Genomic DNA, 20,134 nt, shown 5'->3' with positions numbered 1-20,134 from the left:
CAATGAAACAAGCTTTTAATAGTCAAATTTTTATATAATTTGTAATATTATACTGTACAGTATGCATACAATTTATTATTCCGTATACAGCAACCTAGCAGCTAATGAACAACAAAGCAAAACATGCCAGTATGGACTGGATAGGCAATCAGAATCAAGATCTTAAGTAGTTTTAAAGGAAGGGTGACTGAGTGAAAATGGTCATGAAAACTAAATGATGTTGGTTTTTGAGTAATATTATAAGTGAACATTAAAAGTGCAGAATATGAGCTCTTTCAAGACTCACATGCATCTTCAGCAAAGCTCACAGAAGAGATGCATAAACAAGCACACAAGCTGTTATGCAGTAAATGCACGTCTCTGCAGCAGGGGGGAACACGTCCGCGGCTGGTTTACTCAACAGTGTGTTGTTAGTTACAAACCAAACAAGTGACAAAATGTCTTGTAATAGCCGTTTAAATAAAAACACAATCCTAACACAACCTCTGTATCACATCAGGCCAGTGTGGGATGTGGTGTGCACAGCAACTAAACAAAGCCTAAAAGCAGAACCCGGTCTTTGGTCAGGTGGTCAAACAGCCCTGCAGTGAAAATGACCTGAACCTGTTTATTAGCACAACATGTACAGTGTATTTTCTATTCAGTCAATCTGAGCATTCAGACAGATTGAGGTGTGACACTGATTCACAAGATTCGTCTCTCTCTCATTACGTCCAGAAACAGTTATTTTCCTGCAGGTCTATGTTGAGAAAACTCTGACGTTGCCATGGACACCTGGAAGAGAGTTCGGCACTCAAAATTCTTCCGGTGTCTGATGGGCAGCGTTTAGCTCAAATCCTCCAGAGCGTGTGAGTGCTGGGTCCAAAATTACATTTTTGCCTCAAGCTGTCAAGGGCGGGTGAATTGTGAAGAGTTACATACCATACATTTTTAAATTATATTTTATCATTTAAAAAAATGTGTCCAGATAAACACGGCACACCATACCACCACCACACCTTCACACCACACCAGAATGACATTCCAAGTATAACACAAAGAAATAATTGTTCATTAAAATGCAGTGATGTTATCTTCTTAGATGGGATGACATGAGGGTGAGTAAATTATGACAGAGTTTTCATTTTTGGATGAAGTATTTCTTTAATGAACAGGTGGTGCTGAAATGACCTGCATTCATCAGGTCTGGAACATCAGCTGGTCCTCCAGACCCCTGACATGATCACAGCAGCAGCATCACAGATGATTAAACTCATTTAGCTAAATGGCTGTAAAACTCCCAATGAGGGTTCAATGTGAGCACCTGAGTCAAAGGAATAAGTTACCCAAAAAAGAAACATTACATTATCATCATCATCATCATAGTCGCCCGGATGTCCTTCCAAACCCTTAAGTTTATTCTTCAGTGATGTTTAGCATTCATGCATGTCTTTCCTATACCATAAAAGAGAATGCTGTCGTGTGTTCTAAAGCCACACCATAGCATCTATGGCATTATTCAATGTAAATCATCCGTCATACTGTAACGGTGTCTGTATAATCAGATATGACACGTCATGATGCATGGCACCAGGTCTGATGTTGAATGCCATCCGTCTTCTGTGTCTTGTCCTTTAACTGAATATAAGTCTGAATTTGAGAATTACATTTCAGAGCTACTGCAGATGGGAAGATTTCGACGGAATGTCTCCAGTCGTATTTCTTTGTCCTTTCATATTGCTTTCTTGTACACTTTACAACTTGACAGCCATTAAATGCTTTCATTGTGTCCGTTTCACAAAACGCACAAAAGGAAATAAAATTCAGGTTTGGAATGACATAAAAAGGTAAATGATTTCAATTTTTCAGTTTTGGGTGAACTTCTCCATTAACACAACAAAGCTGAAGAAGCTGAAGAACAGAGCTGCAACTTCTCCATTACACAAAAGCATTTGGATTATTATCAGCTCCGACAAACTTCAATTTTGCATCTCACACACACACACCCAAGCCTGAGATGTTCATCTCACTATTAATATACTTCTGTGTGTGAGACACAGAAAGTGAGAGAATACAGAACAAAGTGTGAAAGAAGCTGCTTCCCTGACAGAATCTCATTACAGTATATGTGATAATGAATGTGTGTGTTATGCGTGTGTGCGTGTGTGTGTGTTACTTGCTACTAAACAGGATAACTTCTTTCAAATCAGCTGCAGGATCCTGAATGAATCAGGCAGGTATTACCAAGTCGACTGTGTGTTCTGGTACATCTGCTACTAAACACTGATAACATATTCACTTGAGTTCTGATATCAGGATAACAACTGCATCTCATTATAAAAGCAGAGAGGCAAAGATTTAGCAAACACACACACACTTGCAATTTTACAGTGCCTGAGAGGAAAGGAAGATAAGGAAGAGAGAAGATACAAATGATATACAGAAGAGATACAAGAGAGATGCTGAAGAGTGGAGTGGAGCAGAACGGCAGAGAAGAGCAAAGATGAGAAAAGAGTAGACATAAAAAGGGTATTGAAGCATATATAAATCAATACTGAAAAGGGGACAGCCCTCTTTCTCTCTTTTGTGAGAGAATTGATCCCATGTCTGTCCTACTTCACGGGCACACACACACATGCACACACGCCAGCAACACACACACAAACACTCAAGCAACGCACACAAACAACCAGCTTGAGCGTTTTACATTATTCTGTGAAAGCAGGATGCATGAAGCAAAACTTTCACTGCTGCAGTGACAGAAAAGTAATCTTCTTCTCTTTATCCTTATCAACAGACGAGAGAGAGAGAGAGAGAGAGAGAGAGAGAATGAGGCTGTCATTTGTAATCTAAGCTCATTGCATCCTATTACTGCATTTATCAGAAATGTGTTTAATAATCTAAGATCCCGCTTTTAAACATCTGTCCCAGTATTACAGATGTAAATACATTATATAATTGTATAAACACAAGACTTCACACCATATTCTGCATCTGACAACAACATTTAGTGACACACTTACAAATTAAGTGATGTGCACATAACAAGCATTCTTTTTTTAGACTTCTGACCATTTTTTGACATTTCCATGTACCATTAAGATGTAATTAAGTGATATTAAGCCAATGTAATTAAACCACCTTCTTTGCTGGCTCCTCTGAGACACATAATACCAGATGTAACATTGACGATAGAAGATGAAACTACTTATACTACATACAACAGAACAAACAATGCCCTGACAACATGACCTTTTTTAAGTGTCTATGCCACACGTCAACCATAAAGTGAAAGATGCAGGATTTTCCCCAGAGCACAATCCTGCCACTGTTTGCTGTAGAGAAAGACGCGAGAGAGAGAGAGAGAGAGAGAGAGAGATGTTTTCTCAGCGACATAATATTTAATGAATTTAAATTGAATTATACTTTTAATTATACTATTACTATCTAAAGGCAGCAAAAATGTTTAACAGTTTGTAAGTCTAGCACGTTGCATTGTGGGATACAATACTTCACACTGTCCTCTGGTTGTATATTGCTGTATTAATTCCTCCATTTAAATAATGAATTGCATTTTTTTATTTTGTTGATGCTTTAAAAATGACAAGAACGGCAGAAACAAACCTGATGAATTATAGCATCAATTAGTGTTTATTTATGATGTGATGTGATGCATCAGCTTTCCTGTAGCTCAGTGGTCAGAGCATGGCGCTAGCAACGCCAAGGTCATGGGTTTGATCCCAGGAATTGCGCATACTTAGATACAAATGTATAGTATCATGCAATGTAAGTCGCTTTGGATAAAAGCATCTGCCAAATGCGTAAATGTAAATGTAAATCACCTGATCGCTGTGACACTAGTTGCTTTAATTGGGTTCATTCTCATTCAGAGTTTTCTCTCACACAGATTCATTAGATACTTATACAGTCTCTAATAGACTCTGATGAAGTTCAGTTAAATTCAGGGTGTAATTGGACAGGTGTGTGTGTTTGACATGAGAGAACTGCACTCTTTTTTTTAAATGCAGGGTTAGTAAGAAGAGAGAGTGTGGATGAGGATTTTTAATGAGGAAGGTCAGGAATTATGTTGAAGCATGTGTGTGTGCGTGTGTGTACACATTTGTAAATACGTGATCTTTGCCCCTCCGCTGCAGTAATGAGATGCAGTTGTTATCCTGATATTAGAACTCTAGTGAAGATGTTGTATCAGTGTTTTAATAAAGAAATGAACCGCTCAAGGTCGGATGTTACCATAATTCAAACAATACTAAAAGAATAATTCACCCCAAATTTATAATACGTCATACTTATGTGAGGTCGTTACCCCAAAGCTAATTTTGATTGTTTAACAAGTATGAAATGTCAATTTTTTTGACTGGAGTCATAAGGCTTCCTTTTATGATGGATGGGTGTGCTTTTGGGAGCTTCAAAAATGTGGAGACCATCCGATCGCTATACAAAGACAAGGAGAGCCAGCATATTATTTAAAATAACTTGTGTTCAGCTAAAGAAAGAAAGTCATAAGATAAAATGACAAATGATGAGATCATTTTAATTTTGGGGTAAACTACACCTTTGTAGTACATGTCCTCAGTTGGCTTGTTTTATCAAACAGCTGAAGAATAAAAAATTAATTTTGAACAGATATTATTTCCAGTAAGACTAATTAATAATCTAAACCTAATAGGCTGTTTATGATGTTCTAATGTTTGTAAAGCAAACTGATGCATTAAAATATGAGGGGTCGTATAAGCCAAAATTCATTCTAGCACTCTCACACGCTCACATTCTCCTTTCGCACACTCACATTCTCCTTTCGCACACATACATTTTTCCTCTCACACACTCACATTTTCCTTTCGCGCACATACTGTACATATCTATTCTCACATTCACACATTTTAACGCTCACATTTATAAATTTTTTCCTCTCACAATATATGTATGTCTGAAAAAAAATATGTATGTAAGAGAAGAATGTATGTATGTGTGAGAGAGTATAGTGAAAACGGAAGGTGTATGATGGAAACGGAAGGCAGGTCATGCAGACGGCGCTTCCGTCATCAAAGACGCCGTAAAATGCGGGGTTTTCTATAATATTAAAATCAGCAGCGCCTTTTCTACACAGTCTAGCCCCTCCAATTAACAGAAAGTAGTAGAACGTCGATCTGAATAACGTTTCCTGTTTTTAACTTTATTGCGAATCATGTTTAGACTTTCATTGTGTGATATTTTTCCATTGGGCACGTTTTTCCTCCCTTTCGTTTATCATAGGTGCATAAACGGCATCTTTTTGAGAGTGTGTACGTTCATGACTCTGTGTACGTTCATGTTTGTAAGCCTCGCGCCTCGGTGGCGCAGTGGACCGCATGCGCGGCAGCAGCACAGTCTCGCTTTTAACGACAGGAGTTCGACTCCGCGGTCCGACCATATTCTTCGTTCCTTTTGAATTGTTTTATTGCGTCATGTTTTTAAATGTCGGAACACTACCCTGTTGCTGACAACTGATTAAATGACAAGAAACGCTTATTAACAAGCCAACCGGTATAAGGCCTTAATGCATGTAACGCATGTAATGCATGTGAGAGTGCTAGAATGAATTTTGGCTTGAACGGCCCCTCATATTAAAAGGTTGGTTCACCCAAAAATGATCATTTACCCACCCTCATGCAGACTTACTCCATAAAAGATGTTTACACAAAAGACACCTGTGGGACTCGTGCACTACATTCCAAGTCTTCTGAAGTGCTACGATAGCTTTGAGTGAAAACAAACCAAATTTAAGTGCAAATGAGACGTGAGAGTATACAGAGCAGAGAAAGATTTTATGTGAAAAACAAAATTCGATCGCAATAGAAACTGGGGCAAGCAAACGAGAGAGACTCACCACGTCCATGAGAGAGAGAGTCCGCTAGATCCGTTTCAATCTTTCTTTTGCACTTCACTTCACTGTTCTCTATTACAACGGCCACAAAAGGCTCACTTTTAAAAATCCAGTTGCAGAGCTTGCCACTTGCTTAGACGATCTTCATTGATTAAACTGTTGGACATTAAATGAACGCAGACATAAATGTGAAAAAATATCGATACAAGGATCTCAAGTATAAATGCAATATTGTGAGAAAAACGAACTGACTGCATGTGTCTCAAAACGTGTCACACACTGTCAGCTGTAAAATCTTGACAGGATGTGGTTTGAGAACGACAACTCTATTAAGACACACACACGCACACACAAACACACACTTCACACACACTTGAGAGATGGAAGTAATTTGTGAGCTCTGGAGAGCAGCAGGCGCAGAGATGAGCTCTTCTCCTCTATACACTAGGAGTGATGACCTGTCTCCGCCTTCCACTCTAAAACAAACTCATGAGTTCAGTCCCACCTGAGACCCACGACCCCTCCGTCTGTGTTTGCGTGTGTGTTCAGATGTGTCACCAATGAACCATCACACACAGACATTGACTGGGTTGAGTTTCAGAGCTTGACATTTACCACTAAAAGTAAATAAATAAAAACAACTAAAACTGGTTAAATAGGTTGCTAAAGTGAAGAACAATTATTAATACGATACAGCAAATAGAAAATTGACATCACATTTACACTGCATGTGACCTGTGGCTATGACATCATCGTCATGAAGCAAAATTCATTTATACTTCCAAAGTCTAGGCCTGTTCTGCTAAGGTTAAAAACAATTCTAAACAAGTAAAGCAAAGCTGTCTGTGGTCTCGCTTTGACCTCGCTGAAAAATGACCTGCTTCATTGCTGTCCTAAATGCATCAAATTGCATCAAATCTAAATAAATAAATATATAAAATTAAGATATATATTTAAAGTATCAAGTATTTAAACTTTTTTTTTAAATCACACCTATTACTTTTATGCTTTCAGGTGAGTAAACGCTCAGTTTTAAAGAGGGACAACTACATGAAAAAGCTCTCAGGTTAATTGGCTGAAAGAGGTTGTTTTTAAAGGGCACTGAATGTAATTACGCTAAATGAAGCAAACCCTCTCAATCAACACGAGACCCACAGATGACTGAGCTGTGTGTTAGTGACTATCTATGGAAAACATACTGCTTATAATGTCTTATTAATTATTTACTGCTTTAAGTCTTTTAATCCTTCGCAACACATTGACAGACGCTCACTTTGAAAATATTACACAACAACATTGGAGCTGTGGTCGTGTGTTGACAGCACTTCGGGTGACCAGAGTTCCATCCCCTCTTTCCTCCCCTATCGCTTCCTGACTCTCTCCACTGTTCTCAAAAATAAAAGCCAAAAAATCCCCACAATGCACCTTAAAAAAGCACAGAAATAAAGGGTTCACTGGGCCTTCAAAAACACTGACCACTTCATATAAAAGTAAATGAAGACTTCCAAAATAAGATAACTCGGTTTAAAAAAATTTTAATTATCATTTTTTTATTATGTTAATGTCTTTTTATTGCGTTTTATTGTGTTAGTTAGTTGTATTTTTGAGTTATTATGGCTTAAATCAAAACAAACCAACTGCAGTTTGATTTATATGAATTGAAATGCACAATAAAAAAAATGATTTTAGATTTTTTTTAAAACGGACATCTCATTTTGGAACCAAACTCTTCATTTACTTTTATACAAATAATGGATGTTTACATGTACATGATTTCAAGGAAAGTCAGGAAGTGAAAGGATCTTTTCATCTGAGGGGATATAAGATCGGAGGTATTTCTCCTGCTGGGGTTGCCGTGACAGCTGCAACATCCCTGCAGCAGCATCGTCGTGACAACAACAGTCAACAGTGCAGCTGACATCAATGAAAGCACCACAGGGGACTAATGCAACCACCTGTCATGTGATACTGTGTGTCCTCAATGAAATTACTATGACCATGTGATGGAAAATCTATCATGTTTGAAACAATAAGAAACAGCACAACCTTCTGCAGAATTCACCAGCTAGATTCACATTTGCATATTTTTCACAAACATTTATTGGATTCAGATCAGTCATTTGGCATTTACTGTACACAGTTCTGTTTAGTGTTGTCAAGCGCTTGTAAACAAAGCTAATTAAATGAGTTGCAATTGTGAAGCAAATGTCAAACGCTGCTTGTGGTGTTAAGGTGGAGCAAATAACATGATATTAATCGCATGAAAACTTCTCACCATCTCTCTCTTTCTGTTTCTCATCATTTGGCTTGTGAAATAAAAGTGTTAAGTGAATTTATAAGTGTGAACCTGTTTTGAATGTTAATCTCAGGTGTGCTCAAAAACAAGCTCATTCAGAGCTCAAACATTGAAAACACTTTCAGTTCTTTACCTTCCCGGAAAATGGGGAGTAAATTCACTAAACCAGTCAGTAACTCTGCTTCTTATTACTAAAAAAACACAATCCAGTTTTATTACTAAAAACCCACAATCCAGTTTAACCAGACAAACTAACTAATGTGCCACATTTAAAAAGAACATATTTTAGACTCATTACCATTTCAGGCACAAATCTGTTTCGTTTCATGTTAAATTAGGCAAATTTGTCTTTCCCAAACTCAGAACAGTTTTTAACTGGGTTTTTATTTCCGGTAATCACTCAATTAGGCAATCATCATCTAAATGCTCATAATGCACTGCAGCTAATGCCATTCATGACTCATTTGGCTGTATTAATTACAGAGTGAGAATGTATACAGATAGAGTAAGGTATCATTAAGGTAAATTAAAGCTTTATTTTGGAGTCAGTAGAAAGATCGATTTCAGCATAACGGACTGTGCGTGTATGTGTGTTTTCCTGCTCAATGGCTTGCGAGTATAATTGTTGTTATTGCAAAAGATGTTGTAAGACATCAAGTAATGCTCTTGAGAAAAAAGAAAACAGAAAAGGGGAAGCAGCATTTGTAGTTGTCTGTCTGTCTGTCTGTCTGTCTGTGCGAGCAGAGGAAACACAACAGACAAAAGCAAAAGATCAATCAGTGACAAAACTAGAAAAATGACAAAACACCCCTGAAATGGACAGACGTACAGCCCCAGGGCTTCCCCACACACACACACACACGCACACACACACACACACACACACACACGCGCACGCGCACACGCACACACACACACACACACACACACACACACACGCACACGCACACACACACACGCACACACGCACACACGCGCACACACGCACACACGCACACGCGCGCACACACACACACACACACACACACACACACACGCACACGCGCACACACACACATACACACACACGCACACAGACGAGCAGAGGAGAGATTATCTCCATATAAAAACACCCACAGGAAAGAACAACCCTAGATGACATCTCTTTAACATCTCAAATGTTCTAGAAACTCCTAGAAATGAGATTAAATTAAGAGCAAATGGAGAATTTTGCCTGTTTCTCTCTCCATTCTGAGTTTCTTCTACTTCACAATGCACATTATAAGTAACCAACACCATGGACTCAAAATGGACTATACTATAAATTATCTTTACTTTTTTAAGTTAAAAGTGAACTACATTCCAAGTAAACTACATAACCATTTATTTTATATTTAATTTATTTGAAAATTTTATTGTATATTAATTGTGTTAAGTTAAATTAATCCAACTAATCAACAGTTATAGATTCTTATGGAGGTCAACCAATAAATTTGGGCCACATAACGTTTGTTTGTTGTTGCCACTAAAAAAACGTCTATACTCGACTACACTTGACAATACTTACAGTGAACTATACTTTGCGCACTTTCATAACTTAAAGGGATCCTCTGTTGAAAAATGAATTCTCTCATGAATTACTCACGAACCAGGACCGCTTTCTACAAAGATCCTTACAAGTTTGTCAGTAGCATCTTTAGCAAGGAGAAAACTGGGACCCTTAAAGTACCTATAACAGATATTGAGGAACACCTAGATGTATTCCGACAATCAGAGGCATGAGCCAATCTCCATTCCAGAGGACATGCCACCAATTCAGCTACCAGAACACCAGATGGACACAAGGCAGTCGTGGCCTAATGGTTAGAGAGTCGGACTCGTGACCAGAAGGTTGCCGGTTCGATCGGCCGGCGGGTAACGACTGAGGTGCCCTTGAGCAAGGCACCTTACCCCTACTTGCTCCCCGGGCGCTGCAGTGATAGCTGCCCACTGCTCCGGGTGTACGTGTGTACACCACTTGCTGTGCGTGTGTTCACTACTCTCTGCATGGGTTAAATGCAGAGGTCACGTTTTGGGTATGGGTCACCATACTTGACAAATAGGTACATGTAACTTCACTTCACTAAATGGTGCAGTAAAACGGGCAAGATCAGCTTCAGCTCCTGGACCCAACGGTATACCACACAGGCTCTACAAGAAATCCCCTGGGGAGTTGAGGTACCTTTGGAGATTAATGGCTGTGGCATGGAAAAAGCAGGTGATACCGAAGGGCAGGAGGCATACTGATCCCCAAGAAGAAAAACTCCTCAACTATTGACCAGTTTCACCAAATTAGCCTATTGAATGTGGTAGGTAAGATTTTCTTCAGCGTTGTGGCCAATAGACTCTCAGGATTTCTGAAGAGAAACAACTTCATTGACACTTCAGTGCAGAAGGCAGGCATAGGGGGTTTCTCTGGATGTTTGTAACATGCTAACATCATCTGGCACCAGTTGCAAATGGCAAAAAAAGGAGAAGAAAGACCTGCATGTGTTTTTTCTAGATCTTGCCGATCTTGACAGCCTTTGACTTCTTCCACGTTCCAGATCAGGTAACAAAGCTGATTAAGGCATATTTTCAGGATCTCCAATTTTGTATTACCACACAGGATAGTACCACCGCGTGGCAACAGCTGGAGGTTGGCATAATGGCAGGTTGTACAATTTTACCACTGGATTTCACAATGGCAATGGAAATAATAATCCGGGCATCGCATTGGGTGGTTGGAGGAGAGCGTTTGAAAAATGGGTTGCGCCTACTTCCAATCAGGGCATACATGGATGACATGACAACCATCACAACAACCAAAGCGTGTACAAAGCGGCTGCTGGATAAGCTCCAGGAGATCATTAGTTGGGCAGCATTTCTATTGTCAAGGGCAAGCTTACCAATGACAGGTTCTGTATAAAGGGTGAGCCCATACCAACCGGTATGACACCGCAGACCTTAAAGATGCCGAACAGGTGGAACAACTCAGGCAAGAGACAGCCAGTGGACTCAAGAAAATCAATAATACAGCTCTTCCTGGGAAGCTGAAACTCTGGGGCTTCCAATTTTTGACTTGTTGCCACGCCTGATGTGGCCAATTTCAATGTATGAGCTCACAGTGTCTCACGCCAACAACCTGGAGAGATGAAATGGCTTGGGCTACCAGGATGCCTTAGCAACATAGGGCTGTACGGGAATGGAGCTCTCTCTCTTCCCATTTCAAGCCTTGTGGAGGAATATAAATGCACCAAAACAAGGTTAGAGATGACGCTCAAAGAATACTGTGATCCCTGTGTAAGAGATGGTGCTCCAACAGTAGCGACAGGAAGGAAATGGAACCCAACAACAGAGGTTGGAGATGCAAAGGCAGCCCTCAGACATAAGGACATCGTGGGACAAGTGCAACATGGCAGAGGGGGACTTGGTTAGGCATCAACCACACCCACGTGGCGAAAAGCGACACCAAAGGAACAGCGTCACCTGGTAGTGGAGGAGGTTCTGCGTCAAGAGGAAGCAAGTAGATGCGCCAGAGCAGTCTCTCAAGTCCAGCAAGGCCGTTGGATGAGGTGGGACGGCATTGAACGGCGCAAAATCACTTTGAGTGAGCTGTGGAGTATGGAAACAAACAGGTTAAGTTTTATCATAAGAGCTACATATGATGTGCTGCCCTCACCAAAAAATCTGCATGTTTGGTGTGGACAGGATCCAGCCTGCCACCTATGTGCAGCTCCAGAAAACCTCAAACATATTCTTGTGGGTTGTAAGAAGAGCTTGACACGGGAGATAAACATGGCGCCAGAATCAAGTACTAAAGTGCTTGGCTGCAGCAGTAGAGACCATAGCCAGGGATTGGGAAATGCGAGTTGATTTAAACACAGACTTACTTTCCCCTTGGAAATCGCAGCGACCAACCTGCGGCCGGACATGGTTCTGTGGTGTAGCTCCAGTAGGACAGTCCTCATCGTTGAGTTGACTGTACCTTGGGAAGAGGCCATTAACGAAGCATTTGAAAGAAAGAATCTTCCGAAAGAATCCAAAACTTGGCAGCAGAGGCTGAAGATCGGGGATGGACAGCGAAAGTGTTCCCGGTGGAAGTGGGCTGCGGGAGCTTTGTTTCCAATTCCACTACAAGGCTGCTTAAGAAAGTGGGGATCAGAGAACAGGCCCAACGGACGGTAGTCAAAGAACTTGCCACTGTCGCTGAGAGAAGCAGCCACTGGTTGTGGTTGAAACAGAAGGATGCAATATGGGCTGCCAAGTGACCACGTAATAAAATGGTGTTGTGTGTTGTATTGTTATGCCATACGAGAACGGGGGCACTGAGCTTGCATTAACGGAGCCAGTGGGGCTATAACAGCCTTAGCCAACGGGTTAGCGCGTATGGTTGCATTGATTTTTTTGGTAATTTTTGTAATGTTATGCCATACGGGACCGGGGGCACGGAGCTTGAATTTACGGAGCCAGTGGGGCTATAACAGCCTTAGCCAACGGGTTGGCACGTATGATTGCGTTGATTTTGTTAATGTGTTGTAATGTTATGCCATACGGGACCGGGGGCACTGAGCTTGCATTAACGGAGCCAGTGGGGCTATAACAGCCTTAGCCAACGGGTTAGCGCGTATGGTTGCATTGATTTTTTTGGTAATATTTTGTAATGTTATGCCATACGGGACCGGGGGCACGGAGCTTGAATTTACGGAGCCAGTGGGGCTATAACAGCCTTAGCCAACGGGTTGGCGTGTATGGTCGCGTTGATTTTTGGTAATATTTGTAATGTTATGCCATACGGGACCGGGGGCACGGAGCTTGAATTTACGGAGCCAGTGGGGCTATAACAGCCTTAGCCAACGGGTTGGCACGTATGATTGCGTTGATTTTGTTAATGTGTTGTAATGGTATGCCATACGGGACTGGGGGCACTGAGCGCGCATTAACGGTTTGGGTAGTTGTGGCCTAATGGTTAGAGAGTCGGACTCGTGACCAGAAGGTTACCGGTTCGTTTCTCAGGGCTGAGGGGTAACGACTGTGGTGCCTTTGAGCTGCAGTGATAGCTGCCCACTGCTTCTGGTGTATATTTGTTCACGACTTGCAGTGCGTGAGTTCACTTCTCAATGGATGGGTTAAATGCAGAGGTCACCATAGCTGACAAATAGGTCACTCTCAGAGGACAGGTCCAGTGAAGGATAATCAAGAACTGGCCAGTGGTGCAGAAATAAGAAGCCAATGGCTGTGATTTATGCGGATGGACACAGCATGGGCTGCCAGATGACCTTGTAACAATGCGACACACACCCAGGTCTGATCAACCTGCGGTGGGCCTCCCTTGGCTGAGGGTGTCTTGTGATAAAGGTCCGAAACACCCAATGAGGCTGAGGTGCACAACTGAATTGATGGGAACCATACAAAGGGCATTATCAGCAGCACCTCACCAAAAGGCATCTTTCACTCAGGATAATGTGATGAAATTGGGACACACAACTCATGAGATGTCTCTCTGATAATGGTAAGGAAAGGTAAGTATGCTATGTATTTCTATAATCATATATCCCCCAAACACAGAGGATGCCTACCCGACGAACCAGTGAAACCTCAGACCTCCTTTCCTCTATTCATATTCTTGACTGCTTCCCCTGCATAAGGCGTGGGAAATGTCCTATTGGGCAATTCAACTGTGCTGAAATAGTGGGAATATAACACCTAGTCCTATTAAGCGAATCTGAATTACCCTCAAGTCGTTCAACAACCCTAGGACCTCCGTTTTTCTTCAGAACACAAATTAAGATAGTTTGGTTGAGGTCGGGGAGCTTTCTGGCTCCACCATAGACTCCAATGCAACCAAATTTCTAAGCGCTGAAAGTGGGTAAAGGCATCATTGAAATAGTCCATGTAACTCCAGTGGTTCAGCCGTAATTATCTAAAGCGACGAGGATACTTTTTGTGCGCAAAAAAAAAATATTGACTATATTCAACTATATTCCTGACCTTTTTAGTTTTACGCATGTTCACGAGAACACCATGACGCGATCCAGGGTCCGCACCGCACGGCACTGGAAACTAACACGGAAGTCAGGGAATTGTTGAATATAATTGTTATTTTTGTTTGATTGCACAAAAAGTATCTTTGTCGCATTATATTATTAAGGCTAAACCACTGGAGTGACATGGACTATTTCAATGATGTCTTTACTCACTTTCAGCGCTTTGAAATTAGGTTGCATTGCAGACAAGTCAGAAAGCTCCTGGACCTCAACGAAACTTAATCCTAATTTTCGTTCTGAAGATAAACAGAGAAGCTAGAGTTGTCGAACAACTTGATGGTGAGTAATTCATGATAGAGGAGGATCCCTTTAATCATGAATTAAAAAAAGAGCTAATTCTAATCACATGACTACAACAATTAACTGTAACAGTAATGGATGCCTTAAATACTACAAGAGAAAAGTTGAGATTGTGAGACCAGCATGCTTTGAAGAATGATCAGCTGAGAAAATACATAACATGTGACACACACACACACATGCACACACTCAACAGACATCGTTGTTTTTTCCTTGTTGTGCTTAGTGTGTGTGCTTAGTGTGTGCTTAGTGTGTGTGTGTGTGTGTGTGTGTGTGTGTGTGCGTGCGTGCACGTGCGTGCGTGCGAGTGTGTGTCTGTGTGTGTGTGTGCGTGCGTGCACGTGCGTGCGTGCGAGTGTGTGTCTGTGTGTGTGTGTGTGTGTGCGTGCGTGCGTGCGTGCGTGCGTGCGTGCGTGCGTGCGTGCGTGCGTGCGTGCGTGTGTATGCATGTGTGTATGCGTGTGTGTGTTTGTGCCTGTGGCTTTGTATTAGCTGGCAAAGGTCAACCAGAGGACGATTAAATTGAATCAATAGGGACAATCCAAAACTCACAAACACACACACATAATAACTCAATAACCCTCTTTATAAAAAAGAAACACAAATAGAGTCAATGTCAATGCTGATCATAGATCAGATAGATTTTGATTTTAAGTATCTAAATTGAATTTCAAAGGAGCATTTGGATGCCCAGCAGAGAAGACTTTTAAATTTGACATTATGCATAGACTGAACCCCTATTCATGATTTTAATTTGATGAAACAACAACTGACTCTATATTTCAGTAAATCTGATCACTAAGCCTGCAAAAGCTTAAGTTCTTTCTACAAGTTTACTTTATAGAGTGGAATTCTTCCTTTCTTTATTGTGATAAAGGGCATTTTTAAATTCAATTCTTTCTCTGCCTGTCTGATTCTTTCACCTCTTGTTATCTATAAATCTGAGTTCTTCTAATTTCAATTCTCCACCACAGTGGCAATGTGTTCAAACATGAATTTAAACCTGCATGCTGTTCTTACACGAACTGTTTACTGTATTTGATGTTTGCTGAAGAGTAATTTCAGCAGGGGAGAACTCGCTGAGATCAGAGAACTCGCATTATACCGTCCAGCTCGAATTAAACAGCTATTTTACACGGTAAACAACAACCTGTTCACACTATGACGTCTTTGAACTTCTAAAACACATTTTACTGCACAAACACTGTAAGCACTTTATAAAACAGAACCACTATCTTTTTAAATATACAAAAGAGTCTGGTTTGAATCTGTAAATAATGACTCAAGATGATGAATGGCTTATTTTCCACGGTGGAAACAAAAGGTCAGGTCAAACTTGATGAACTGTGTACATATTTCTGAGCATTTCATGCAGCGTGCTCAGTTGTATGCAGCACATTTTGAAAAACAACAAAAGCCACAACAATTATGTTATTCAATTCATTGAATTAAATAAAGTATTTAACAGGAATAGACAGATGCTGTGGGGTTTTATGTGGGTAGAAAAAAAGTTGCTTATAAATTAAAAAAATGCACCTGGAAATCGAGGCAAATAATGCCCCTTAATAAATTTGTATAAATATTTGAGCAAAAAGTAGTATGCACTGTATATAAATAGATAGATATAGATGTACATGTCTTCTCCAATGTCCCGTTTAATTTTTTGACCTCTTAGAACAATACTAAGTGTGAAACTAAATGATACGTAAACAATCATTTGTAACAAAGTGCCATTTGCTTTACAATTTGACAAATCTGTTATGTTGTAAAAGGCCATTAAAATACCATACACAGAACATCATAGTTTTGGAGTGCATGTCTTTTGACTTGAGCCAATAAGCACCCACCCAGAACCCCCCGGCAAACCCTCAGGGTACCCTAACAACAGCATCAAACAGCAGGACAGGCGCTGTGGCTGTGAGGTGGTCATTCTGCTGGAATGAGAGAGAATAACAGGGTGTTGAAAGTGATAGTTCTGCTTTGAGCCTCTAATGGTGCGTGTGTGATAAAATGACACCATTAGGACTGTCTTTTCCTCTAGAGCACAGTGCACGTCTCTCTATATCTTCAAGCAGAGGAAGCGAAAAGAACACAGATCAATACTTCGTGTTGTGGTGCCAGGTTAATGTTAGGTGCCAGGACGACAGTCGCCATGGGAACCGGGTCATAGGGCCAATGGGAGCAGTGACGGGGTGAAAACAAGATGAAGTCAAAGCTACAGGCCACCCAGGTACTAACAGCGGGAAGTTATTATTACTGTAAGTCAGCTGGTCTTTTGCCATTATAATGCTGATGATGCCATCATTATGAGACAGAACTCAGATTAGGCTACATCCCAGCTGACAAACACAAACAGTAGATGAAAAACAATGGGTCTATGGTATCAATACACCATTTTTTGACATGGCATATGGAAATTGATGAAAATTACACTCAAAACCATTTACTGTCTCATTCTGCAGTGAAGTCTATAACCGATACAATAAAAGAATGCTCAAAGGTTTGAAACAATCACACACACAGGATAATCTTTGTCAGGAAACGTTTTATAGCTTTGAAGAATGAATAGCTCTGCCATTATCATATACTTGAGGAACCTCTTGCCGGCTCAGTCAAGAAAAATTATTCCACACACATTCACACAGACATCTACCGCCCACGATCATACACAAACCATTAAATGCCTATCACACTCATACTATTTTTGATTGGCTGCTGCCATCCATCAATCAACCGGCTTGTGTATGTGAAGGCAGGCTGCCTCACCCTCATTGTTGTCATAGTGACCACGCATGACGGACAGGTTGATGGATGGCCTCAGCATCCACAAGGCCACCTGCAGCGCAGTGGAGGATTATGGGTACTGATAAATGTCACATATCAATGCCACATGCCACAACAAAACCTGTTTTGAATCAAAAGTACAAATTGGCCTTTTTAGCAAGAATCACCAAAGGGGGAAACCATTCACCCGCTCTTACACAGTAATCTCTATCTCCGTCTTTCAGTTATTGGCCTGAAGCTCCATTTAAATGTCAGGCACTCACTTTTATATAGTGGGAGCAGAGCTGTGCAAATGTAACTGTTAAAAGGTTGAGCGTGTCCGTGTGTTCTACCTAGTAACAGAGCAAGCCTTAATAAACAGCAATACGCTAAAACACAGCTGGAAAACATTCTGACAACGATACAACTAACTACTATTTCACACAATAAAACTCCCTTTTCTAAGTCCTGGTTCTTTAGAAATGACAATTTTATTGCTTACAGATTTTCCTTTCATTGCTCTGGAGTCTTAATGAACTTCTTAGTTACACTGTGTCCTTACCAGTCACAGCGTGATAAAGTCTCAAGTAATACAAGTTCCCTTGTCCTAACTCACCATGACTGCAACACAGATTTAGACAGATTTAGTTTCATGCCTCACTGAAATAACAAATTTGCTTCATATGTTTCTGCTACAAATGTTTCGGCTACAAATCTATAAAATAAGACACAAAAGGGTCAATTATTGACAAAGAATTCTTCCTAGCTCTGTGGTGTCATTTTATTCAAGCTCCAAAAACCACATCCATTCATCATAAAAGTAATCCATAAAACTCCAGAGGGTTAATGAATGTCTCGTGAAGCGAAACAATATTTTTGTGTGAGAAAAATATTATTTAGCAAAAGCAATCAATACGTCACATATTCATGTAAACAGACATCCCAGCAAGGTACATTCAAATATGGTCACCCCCCATAAAATGGCATTATGAAGCTAGGAAGAGCCACCTATTATTTAATAACAACTCTGAACTCTGAAGAAAAGAAGGTATATACATGCGGGATTATGATTTTTTTTTATTTTGGAGAGCTATTCCTTTAATGCAAGCGCTTTCATAAAATACTTCAAATGATTACAGAACCATCTGAACTGAACCTGAATGCAGCCATTTCTCAACATCTGCGTAAGATCGTATCACTGAATTATTCTATAACATCTCATCAGTTATACAGTTAATGTCACATATAACATGCTTAACATTCCGTGGGATATGAAGGGACATGCTGCTCGACCATGTTTAATTCCATCAGATCAGCGCACTTGTGTGCCACACACGTAGAGTCTGAGCTCTTTACATGAGAGATGCCAGGAAAACTTCATCAAACATGGTCTCAGAAAGAGAAAAATCAAAAGGAAGCCTGTGTGAAAATATTTAAAGAACGGGGACGCTGAGATTTACTTCTGCGCTCTGAATTTAGCAGAACAGTTTGTTGCACGAGAACTACATAAAGGAAGCTTTATGTAAACTTTATAACACAGCAGTCAGAAAATAAACAATTTTGGATGCTAGAAAAACAAACGCATACATCACATCGAGCTAGCCGCATGTCCTAATCGGGCAAATGCAACAAATTGTTCTAGTCTTTCCAGTGTGACTCACACAACAGAAACAGAACGCAAGCGACAGAACCGATCTTGTAGGTCAATGCAAAGCACATTTCGCACATTTTTACACCACTTGCTAAAGTGAGTCTTGTTCCATCGTTTTACGAGAGGTAACAATTCATAAAGCAAAAGGACTCAAATTTGCAGCACTGGGCCACAGCACATATTTCAAAAATAAGGGAGATTTTTAAAGACAATTTGTCAAAAAAATGAAGTATGAATATATGCATAAACTTACAGAATTCAGAAAAACACCAGTATATGGATCTCTACAGCTTTACACATAGCTCACTGTGCATGCGCACCAAACTCATTGGGAGATAATGCGGATGCGCTGATTCACTGTAACTTACTGTGCTGTTCTATGTTTATTCATACAGAATAAACCTTCCAGTCCTGCAGAAATGAGAGCTCTCAGCCTTTTACACAACACAGTGACTACAGTCAGTTTAGACCATCACAATTATCAATATCTAAGCATACAGCTTCCTGTAAGCAGGGCAGAAATGAGAGAGAGTGAGAGAAAGACAGAGAGAAGGTGATCATGCAAGTGATGCAAAACGGCATCCACATCACCAAGGCAATCAGTCTTATTTTTCCATGGCAACAAAACGCTTAGTCTGGCAGCACTTTACTTTGATCTGAGAGATTAATAAAGACTCTTTTACCCAGTGTGTGTGTGTGTTATGCTGAGTAAGCGTGATATATTACAGTACTAAAATGCTGTATAAAAGTCTCAAATTATAAGGGTGAGAGCTGAATGGAGGTGATGGATGGATAGAAATATTGATAGGGTGAAGACTTTTGTAATGGTGTAATACATCATAAGTGATGTAATAATATGAATATTTATTGCTTGTGGTCGAGGATAATGTGAATATTTATGAGTTTGGGTGATTATGGTCTCTAATGAAGTTAAGCTTATTTTGTTTTACAAGCTTCTTAAATCTGGCATCAGCATCAGAGAGAAACACACACACTTCATCACAACATCACAATACACTCCGATCTAGTCCCTACAGCAACACACACAGTCACATGAGTCCTGCTCCAAATAGCTGGCTTGTGTTTCTGCGAGTTGCAAAATGTGCTTCATCAAACAGTGGCACAGTTTATATAAATCAAGAGAGACTGCAGATTTGATCCAATGTAATGTGTGCAGAACTTTGGAGGTTAACAGAAACAGTTAACTGATAAATTAT

The 20,134-nt window shown here is 40.3% G+C and overlaps 1 protein-coding gene across 2 annotated transcripts in view; it reads right to left on the bottom strand.

The window, feature by feature from the left end:
* Positions 1-20,134, bottom strand: part of spock1 (SPARC (osteonectin), cwcv and kazal like domains proteoglycan 1) — a 107,758-nt gene that overhangs the window by 74,978 nt on the left and 12,646 nt on the right. The window contains exon 1 of one of the 2 annotated variants that reach the window (XM_057349736.1): positions 5,867-5,890. The exons of the other annotated variant lie outside the window; for it this stretch is intronic. Coding sequence (XP_057205719.1) covers positions 5,867-5,875 — 9 coding nt within the window. The 5' untranslated portion in view covers positions 5,876-5,890. Of the gene's footprint in view, positions 1-5,866; positions 5,891-20,134 lie in introns of those variants that run through there. 2 annotated transcript variants of the gene reach the window in all.

This window comes from Triplophysa rosa, linkage group LG13 (assembly GCF_024868665.1).
Source record: "Triplophysa rosa linkage group LG13, Trosa_1v2, whole genome shotgun sequence".
Taxonomy (NCBI): Eukaryota; Metazoa; Chordata; class Actinopteri; order Cypriniformes; family Nemacheilidae; genus Triplophysa; species Triplophysa rosa.
The sequence above is the reverse complement of the archived record's forward strand: the minus strand, read 5'-3'. Positions and strand labels throughout refer to the sequence as shown.